Source organism: Echinococcus granulosus, assembly GCF_000524195.1.
Source record: "Echinococcus granulosus chromosome Unknown EG_S00157, whole genome shotgun sequence".
Classification (NCBI taxonomy): Eukaryota; Metazoa; Platyhelminthes; class Cestoda; order Cyclophyllidea; family Taeniidae; genus Echinococcus; species Echinococcus granulosus.
The window spans coordinates 90,545-100,587 of NW_020170537.1; the positions used below are offsets into that span (position 1 = coordinate 90,545).

Sequence of the window (10,043 nt, forward strand, 5' to 3'; positions counted from 1 at the left end):
ACTATTTCCTTGCGGTTCATCTTTGTTTCCTGAAATCAGGGATTCAATCAGCAAAAAGCATCGAACCAAGGTGTCTTTAGAAATAGCTTTTGTATATCTTTTACTTTAGTCCCTCTCAAACTTAAAATGTTACATTGATTTGTGCAGAGTACTGTGATTCCGACATGAAAGGAGCCGGAAAACCACTAAGGCAAAACACACAGTTGCCCGATTTTGGCCGGTTTAAATCATACACTTTCAAAGTATGATGTTTATCATCGCATTTTTCCCCCTTCGAATTTCAAAGTTGACTTGCAAGAGTTCGTGGATCTAGCAGACACGAAATAAGGCTGAAAACAAGACACATACACGCATAAGGGCTCCTTTGCATTTACGCGTGCGTGTGTGCACCCAATCACTTGAAGGTCACACACTGGAGATATGTGCATGCGCTCTCTTGCAGCCTCTTCCTCTGCCTATGTCAGTCAAGGTCATTCTGTACTTGTTCGTGGTGCGTGTATGCACACATACACAAGCCTAAATGGGCAAATTTATTTCACATTTAGCGTTCGTGTGCGTCCCTATGTACATACGAGCGCGTGACACCCCATCCTTGACCCCGTAGTCCTCGCTGCCTCGTAAACATGCCCTTCCGGTTTCAAGTCACTAGGATTCCTCCTTGTTTTGCTCCGCCTTGAATCAACACGAATCCTTGAGGGTGATGAAATTGCCTTACAGATGCCAAGTTCCTCTCCCTCCTTTTCTTAGCTTATTCAAAGCCCTCTGTCCCATTTCTACAGAGATGGTTCAGCGGGTAGCATAAGTCTCTATGTAGTGCTGGAGTCGTCACGTATTGTAAGTATGTGAAAATTTGAGGTTGAACGATTCAGATTAGTCCAGCCTCGTTTGACTTCGGTATCGACACTATCTATAGCTGAGGTTGAGGTAATAGCTCTTCTGCAAATTCTACAATTCAGCAACTGGATTCCCTGTCTCTTTGACGCTTTCATGCAGTGTTCAGCCAGTAAAGTCGGGGTTTTGTTCTTTCACAGTGGGTTTACTTACTGTTGCCACCATTGTAGCGTTCGAGTTACCTCTGTAGACGTTATCACACTTGAGATACTAAAAGTAGGACTATTACAGACGAACAGACCTCCACACTGGATCACATTCAGAGTTTAGTATTGTCAGCATTTCCTTTGTGGGCTTTTTCCATCTGTTTCGGTCTGGTCTGTCCTGGGACGAGCATTATTGTAGAACTCACGGTTTGCTGTAATCGCCGAAAGTTGGGGTGATTTAATGAGTGAGTCTCCCCAGATTCAGTCATCCTTGGGGGATGTCTCTCTTGGCAAAATTACTGTGGATTCCGTTTACCACTGTCATTAAGGCAACACATAAAGGCATCCCTGACTCAAACAAGCCTTGAAGTAATTTATTGCTAGTACATAGAACGACTAAGCTACTACTAAAGACGTATTCACGAAAGGCTCAAAGAACCCGCCTGGTAAATGCAAAAGCAATCTACTGAGAAATGAAGAGAGGTTTGTGGTCAATGCGGGTCATGTGCTCTGCTTATCTCACTTGACAAGCTACTCATCATCAAGTGCCAACAAAGTTCACCTAATTGGCATCAGGAGAGTTTTTGCCTTTGTTCTCGTCCTCTTCACCTCAATAAGTTGCTTTGCGTCTCAGAAAAGGTGGAGAGAGGGAGAGGTAAAGTAATCATACTTAATTCTCCCCTCTCCTTCCGCCCACCAGTCACGTGGCGTTAGGTGAAGTGATTAAATGAATGAATGGGGATGGCGAGAGTCCGGCTCAGGCGGGCACGTGATCTGGTTTGTCCTCGTCGAGCCGCGCTACTACCGCTAAGACTAACACCGCCACCGAAAGCCTCTACCGTGTGTGTGGGTCTGCCTCTTCTACCTCTCTTGGTGCGTCACCTAATTTTCGCGACCTTGGGCCAGCCAATAAGCAGGTCGCGTGATGCAACGTAAAGTACTCGTTGCCAAAGTTGCTACGGCTGTAGCGCAGCATAACCAGCGTAGCACGACGCGACGCGTGTCTTACCTTGTGTCGCCTCTGGTCACGCGACTTGCACACCTACCTACTTGTACCGGATTCACTAATGTTCGCTTCCAACAGCGTGACTACTGCTAGGTAAAAGTACATTGGGTCAAGGTCTACGGAAGCTATCGTAACCCTTTTTGTTAGTCTCGTGGCTTGATGTTTCTTCCTACCTGATGTGTATCCTATTTTAGTTTGATGTTAAATTAATGCATTGTCTGACATCTATTCGTATTTTAATCAAGCTTAACTCGTATAAATGTGCCCTCAGCTCAGTACGGGTGACGAAAACGAAAATCCGTATAGCTGATCTTAGGGGTCTATCAGCCAGGTAAAAATAAAATTACCACAATTTTTGCGCAATTGTGTGGTGAAAATTTGCTAACTGTTGCCTCCTATTGCATCAAGTATGTGTGCGTTTAACCAGTAAGGAGAGACGGTAAGGCCGAAGGCGAGGTAACCACAAAGAAAAGTCAACTCTGTATCATCAGTCAATATATATGATAAGCTGAAGAGGACAGTAAGATCCTTCGCTTCCTTCTGATTAGGTAAAACGCTAAAAGCACCGTTAGGATCTAGTCGCTCCCCTATCCACCAATCACTCAACAGCTTCTTCCCCTTGGAACGACCTTAAAAAGTACAGACCACGGCGACGAATAACAAGGTCAAGGTCGCTGCCACTACAGCGATTATCGACTGCTCGCCGAGCCCAACCAAGGCGAATTTTTGGCCCATTGGGCGCGTGGAGTGGGGTGGATGGAGAGGGAATTTCTGCTTTTCTCTACCAGCGTAGTGGCAGCGGTAGTAGAAATCGGGTGAAAAAGGCCGAGCTTTAGGACAAGGTTGATGTATGCCGCGGCCGCCTGCTGTCGTCGCCACCACCGCTTCTGCTTCTGCTGCTATTACTACGACGACTCAGAGGCAGTAGCAACAGTCGTTGTCGTGGCCGTCGTCGTGCGTCCTTGTCCAAAAATTGGTCCATTTGTGCGCGTCTTGTCCGAGCCGTCTACGTTGCCCTGAGCGGCGTTGTGTTAGTAGTAGTGCGTCCGCGCGTGCTTATCTACGTGCGCGCGTGAATACGTGCGTTGAACGGCGCGGTGCGGATGACAGTCAAAACAATTCGCCCATTGCACCCACATCCACACGCCCACACACCCACCCACCCCGCCTGCCGTTCGCCGCCGGTCGGTGGGTTGGTCCGTTCGTCCGTCCCTCGGCTTTCCCATCGCGTCGTGCTGCGGTGCGTTGCTTCGGGCGGCTGGCCAATTTGTTCCGACAAGTGCGTAAACACACGCACACACGCGATTCAGCCCCCTGCCTCCCTTTTCCCCCTTTCCCTTCCCTCCCCCCTCCAGTCTGTTCCCTCCCGGGGCGGGACAGACTCAGACACGATGCGCGCGTCCTCCTTTTCTGCGTGTATGTACACGCGTCTCTGAGCCGGTTTTCATGCATTATTAAGACATCACCTAGTCCTACCTCCCCTTCTCCTTGGTCGGGCTTTCACTATTAAAGCCTACGCCTCCGCATTAAATGCGGATCCAGTGTGTCACGTGATTGCTGAAGCCTCAACTATTTCTCAAATAGACTTCGAGCGGAGCCAGTAGTAGTTGTGAGAATCGGTGTCTCTAAGCTTGTCAATTTCTCTATTCTCCCATTCTCTCGTTGTACCACGTGCTGTCGATGTGAAGCCTCTTTGCGACATGCGACAGTGGAGCTCACCTCGCTCTCCTTTTGGCAGACACAAAGTCTAAATTCGGTGTCGCCGGTAGCTGTTGTATGGCTTTTAGTTACCTCTATGTCTAAGTTACCGAGAGTCGACTTTATCAGTCTAAAATGCTCGCGTCTTACAATGGGACTTGCAGTAGCTGTCGCAGAATTCGATATTTGGACTACTCTCTTTTGTTTGATGTCTCTTAATCTTCTTTCTCTCTACTTACATGACATGTTAGTTATGTGGGGCGTTGTAGTCTAAACTAGAAAAGTACCACGAATTTACTGGGCGCAAGAGAAGGCGAGGAAGAGAGAAGTTGCCTCCAGAATTCACGTGACCGCTAACGATCACTACTTAGTTTCGCCAAACGCTTCACCGTTGACCACTGTCGCATGACTTTTATACTTTCTTCTGCTGCTAAATTTTGCTCAAATGTTCCGCCTAGAATTATCCTGGAGTTCTTATTGTCTATTTCTTAGGCTTGATATAGGTTGGGTTAGATTTATCGACACCTTTGTCTGTGAGATGGAATCTTGCTTATCAAGTAAGGTAGCTGTGCAACAGTTTGTTGCCTGAGTGATTCCGTAAATGGCTAAGGCAAATTAGTTTTGCAGTATGTTTATTATCTGCGTACAAAAAGATTCGAGTTACGAGAGACCGAAAGGACCGGTGTCATTTTATACAGGTCTAGAGTAAATGTTAATTTAATCCTTGACCTAAGCATCGTCTTTGGCACTCTTGGCGATCACTCCCTAGCATAGGCGAAGAAAACAACATTTAAGTTACCTGAAACCATTCCAAAATCAGCGCGAAGATAGCGCGGTGACTTTTGACCGCAGTAAGAAGACTTTGTGACAGCGATGTTTCTATTCGATGTCAGTGTATTTTGAAATGGACTATTATCACTTAAGACTGGACGAAGATTTATAGTGATCACACTTTGCACACCCCTTGTTCTTTCCAGCAAAACTCGTTCAACGCTCCTCCGATTCAACCTTTAACTGGGGAATGTGCCACATATACAGGTTTACCTTTTCTTTCGACAATGTGGACAGTTCTTTCATGGACGGCATAGATTTTTTTAGCTTCTACACTTGTTCCGTTGCTAGTTTTGACTTGGAACTTCTGGTAGTAACCATTCGATCTATTTAGGCATAAATCCGCTTCAAAACATCCGTAAAATCTGAAATTGCTTTTCACAGAGGTTTTAAGGGGTCCTGGAGAGGTTGTGGATCTATTGTTGTCTTTGAACCAATCCTTCTTCGCTATAATTCGTTCGTGAGGTGGAAATTTCCCAGTATGTTAGTCTGAGTAACCAAATTAAAGCGAATCCACGAGCTCTTATTAATGCTACAACTCAAAGCTATAGACTCTCTCCTCTTTACTAATCTAGAACTCCATACGTCACAACCTATCGCTTCATGACAAGTTCGTCAAGTGTCCAAAAGCCTCCGAAAGTTCCAAGTCGTCCTACTGGCGCCTCAACGCCAACTCTCTTAACCGTCCCTACGTGCGTCGACGGACGTGCTCCCTGGACACATCAGGAAGCGTTGCTGGTGGCGGGGGCGGCGGTGTCGGAGGCAAGAAGGCGAAGTCCCGTCTTGGTGGTGGAGGTAGCGGAGCAGCGAGCTCTGCCTCGGCTGCTAAGCGGGCTGCACAGATAGCTGCTGCTGCCACCGCTGCCGGTGGCGGAGGAGGTGGAAGCGGGGGTCGAGGAGAGATGAAATCGGGCGGTGCATTGTACGGCGGTGATAATCTTCTCTCCACTCTACAATCGAGCGGAAGCTCCGCCGCTGCTGTCCGCTCCCACCTAAATAGCCTTTCCTCGGGCATCGTGAGTGCCTTTAGCATTCCCGGTGGTGGAGGTAGCGACACGTTGCTTGGGCTCAAACCCGACCCAGGTTCAGGGCTTAACCATCATCCCTGGACTAATTCGGGTTTCCTTGCCGATCGGAAACCACCCAATGATGAGATTAGTGCTTTATGGTAAGCAATGGAATTTCCATCCTCTCTTGACTACCTTTAAAGGTGGATTGTCCATCCTATTGATGGTGATGTAAAAAGTTCATCAGATCTTGCTTATGTTCTGTGATTAGTGACAAATTAGCGTCAAGTCGTTATCTTAAGCTTCAAAATTCACTGATTTCTTCATAAACGCTTAAGCGTCTGGTCGTGTAAAAGTAATCTTTCATTATTCAAAAAACTGGGTGTAGAAGCCTTATGGAGGTGATTAATCGATTGGCAAAAAAAATCACAGTTACACTATCAAAGGATTAATGTGTGACATCCATTTTTAGCCTAGATATGCTCGTCTTGAGCCAGTTTGTCGTCCAAGTAAAGACCGTGTCTTACGTGTCTTACTAAATAATTGTTGTCTTCTTGTAGCAAAATGCAGACGAGCGATTCGGTCAGTTCGGGTAGTTTGAGCTTGATGAGCAGTGGTGGTGGCGGTGGCTATGAGTTTCAAGTTCCGCGTCCACCTCCCTCCTCCTCCACGCGTTCAAGTTTTTCCTCCTCAGGGATTGGTAGTGACCGAGGCTCTTCGTTTTTCTCCCCTCCTCCACCACCACTGCCACCACAATCGAGCCGGTACCACCACCATCAGGCCTTTTCCCAAGACCAACAGCAGCGGTATGGATCCCTCTGTGATGCTTCTCCTACCGCTGCCTCCACGAGCACCACTCCCACCACCACCTATGATCACCTGACGGGCATCCTTACCGGCTCGGCCGAGTGTCTAGATGGTGGTGCAGATCCCTTCCTCCGCGACGATCCACATCAGTTGCAACATCACCACCAACCACCACCGCCATCTATGTCACATCATCATCAACATCACCACCATCACCAACATCCACCACTGCCACCACCAACAAACTCACACCTGCACAACCTCTTGATGTGTGGTGATTCGTCAGGCGAAGTGCCGGGCTCGGCACTATCTTCAACGATCCATGGAAGTGGTGAACAGCAACAACTACTAAGTTCTCAGGACGCCATGGAGCTGCGAATCAGTCTCGAGATCGCGAATCGGGTCAAGTCAGGCGAGATGAGCAGCACCATGCAACAATGGGCGGCAGTGGCGGCGTCGGCTGCACGAACCGTGGAGAATGGTGTTTGATTTCACGTACACTGTCACTTGAATAAACCAGCACCCAGGAATCTTACCCTATTCCCTCCTTCCTCGTTCCCATTATTCCTCGCTTGATAAACCTTGGTTTTGTTCTCAGGGCGGCAGCGGCAGCAGCAAGAGAAGCAGTGAATTTAAAGATGAGAGAAACACCACCAATAACTAAATGTCTCTGTCCACTCCCTGTCATTAACGAACGCAGTCTCATTTATTCTACCTATTCTACTCTCCTCTCTATCTCAGGCAACATATGACTTCTTTTTGTGTTGATGCTGCGACCTTATGCTTTGATGTAAATAAGCCTCTGAATGATGTTAGTGTGTTCAGGTTCTTTCTTTACCAACCCCTTGCCCCCTCGTACTTGGACCAGGGGAAAGGAGGGGAGTGGATGGATGGACGACGGACGGACGTCAAATTTTCACACCATTCTCATTGTGATTGTGTTCTCCATTCCCCGTCTCCCTCGTGTACCCCTTCCTCCATCCTTCATTTTGCAAAGTCATCTGACTTCACTCTCACCTCCACACAGACATATTTTACTATACCATATATATACATACACATATTTACATGCGGGCCTTCTCATCCTCCATGGGCATTGGATTATATCATATAGCTTCGCATCCAGACACCCTCAAATCCAGCAATTTTAAGACTGGTGTGTGTGCTAGTGTGTGATTGTCCGCCTCGGTTTTTTCTTTACTCTTCTACTTCTTTCCCCTGTTATTATTTCCTCTCCTTATTCAGCCAACCAGACAGCCAAAAGCCTGCCTTTTTTCCCCTGCACTCCCAGCCCATCCTACCCTCCCTCTTGCCACTAAAATTTTGATTCATTAGTGAGAAATTACCAAACCTGCGTTCTTGCTATACATCCTATTTAATATAAATTAACAATTTAACAGACTTGTCTCCTCCTCATTGACTGCGATTGAATAAGTGTTCTATTGATGAATTGTGGCCTAGCTTCATTGGATGTCAGTCTTTTGAGATTGACTTTGAACTACAACGCTTGGATAGTTTCTACTTGTCAAGTACTCCAGTCTAAGGTTGAACTTGCCTTGAATGTCCTCTTCAATCCCATCGTCCCAGTTGTGGATCAAGTTGGGCACAAAACTTTGATGGACCAAAGAAAGAGTAATCCAACGTAGGTTCATGCTATTCCCCCTTATTTAGCACCACTGCTATCAGTATGACTTGTGTAACAATGCATTCCACCTATCCCAGCTCGTTGTCATGTCACGTGGGTGACATGCGTTCCCTTATCAGATTGTGGCAAGTAGCTGCATTAAATCATATCGCAGACAGACTGGCTAAGCTCATGACAATAAAATAGATGTAGAGTGCTATTAGTCTGAGAGGGGTAATTGCGTCGTCTGCTCTTACCTCTGGAAAACGCATATATAAATTAGTCAAATGAATTAATGACAATTGACATTGCAGTCGAATAGCATAACTTCTGGTCTGCGATTGTCATTTTTGCTTCCAGATTGGGTTCCAGTAAAATAGGCTGGCTGTGGAAAGGAAAATTTGCTATCCAGTCTAGTTTCAGAGATCAGTGTCACTATTACGAGAGACCCCAATCGTAGCGGATTGAGGTATAGTTTTGCTACAGGCTATCGTGGTGATTTGGGTTTCATCCTCAATGCTTCGGATTATTTCGGTCGTAGTGATAAGACTTTCAAAACCGATATTAGTGGTGGTTCTGGCAGTCATCTTTCTTTATTACAATATGATATGTGTGGAAAATTAAGACTGAACTAGGTTCAACGAAGGGATATTTTGTACAGCTCTCCCTCAGCGCATAATCCAGCTTCTAGGCATTTCCTCCCGGTTTCTTAATTCGCCTTGTATTGCCACGTTGGTGATATCAGATATAATTCAGATTCGTTTTTAGATATTTGTTTTTGCTTGGCAGATATTCCGACCCAGCTTATTGTTTAGTGGTTAAAGTATTTCATTCAGTGCAGGTGTCTCGACTGGTTCAATTCTCCTGAAGATGTTGAACTTGAAGACATTTGCCCATTTTATCATTTGTCGAACAGTAACCAGCCGATATATTCCTATGTGCCTTCATTGCGATATAAGGTGTAAACATTCCAGGCATTAAACATTTGGTGCCTTGAAGTTGCATTTTTGAGGCTGCGTTCAGACCCAAGTGCTTGGAGGTTGATCAAATTAGAATATGCTGCCTGAGTAACCGCTAGTACAGGCGAAACAGCTTGATAGATGTCAAATCTCGATCTGGTTCCTCAGACTCCGTCGTAAAATAACTTACTTGTTCTTTTAGGTTGTGTCATCATGGTGACGCTTACGAGGAATGAATGTCTCCAGAGTCTGGTATCATCGAACTTGTCAGACACAGATTTTCTGCAAAAGTAGCCACCTGCTGTAGTTTGGGAGCATTTTATGGGTGCCACAATAGAAGGTTTAAACCTACCAGCATCATTATTATAACAGAATTCGAACACACGCCACCTTACATTAAATAATGGACCAAAAAGTTAATAATATAGGAGGTTGAACAAAGGTGGATGCCTTCTCGGGTTGAAACAAACCTTGAAGCTTCTAATTAAGTCATATTACACTTCAAGTAGACAAAGAGTATTATGCATGGGAAGTCTAAGGGTGGTATGTAATGAGGACGCTCTTCCTCACTGACCTTTCAAAATATGTTCGATTCCTCAATCCATGTTGGACACCACCCGTGACAAGACCTATCCCTCCATTATCAAACTGACATTTCTATTCCCAATTTCACGAATGATTTAGCACACAGGTTACAGTAATGTGTGTTCCTAGGTTTTGTGAAAAAAGGTGTCATTAATTATCTTATTAAAGTCCTGCTACGTTTTGTTGCTTCAAATGGGTCTTGTATGGAAACGCTATCCCGAAAAAAAGCATTTGGTAGAACTCACTTCTAAAAGCTGGTACACATAATCATCTATAGTGGGATTTTGTTCAACAGGGCATCTTTACTCGTTTAGTTTAGTGCAACAGTAGGTCGAAAGTCAAGTGTTGCATTCCTTTGAGAGTCCATTTTAGGATAGTTGCACCCTCTCTCTAATCTCCACTCATTATCAAATTAAGGTTGATTAGCACAAATGGGGAGTTCGCCATACGAGCTCACGTGTCCCAGGGTGTCATTAGGCAGCAAAAAAC

The 10,043-nt window shown here is 45.7% G+C and overlaps 1 protein-coding gene across 1 annotated transcript; it reads left to right on the forward strand. All coding sequences in view use genetic code 11, as the record gives it.

Annotated features, from left to right (window-relative positions):
* Positions 1-2,889: 2,889 nt before the first annotated feature.
* Positions 2,890-6,875, forward strand: EGR_09621 (hypothetical protein; the record flags this gene model as incomplete). Its single annotated transcript, XM_024498870.1, has 6 exons — positions 2,890-2,997; positions 3,065-3,322; positions 3,399-3,463; positions 3,628-3,817; positions 5,148-5,740; positions 6,140-6,875. The coding sequence occupies 6 exons, from the start codon at positions 2,890-2,892 to the stop codon at positions 6,873-6,875; spliced, it is 1,950 nt and encodes a 649-aa protein (XP_024346711.1).
* Positions 6,876-10,043: the final 3,168 nt, after the last annotated feature.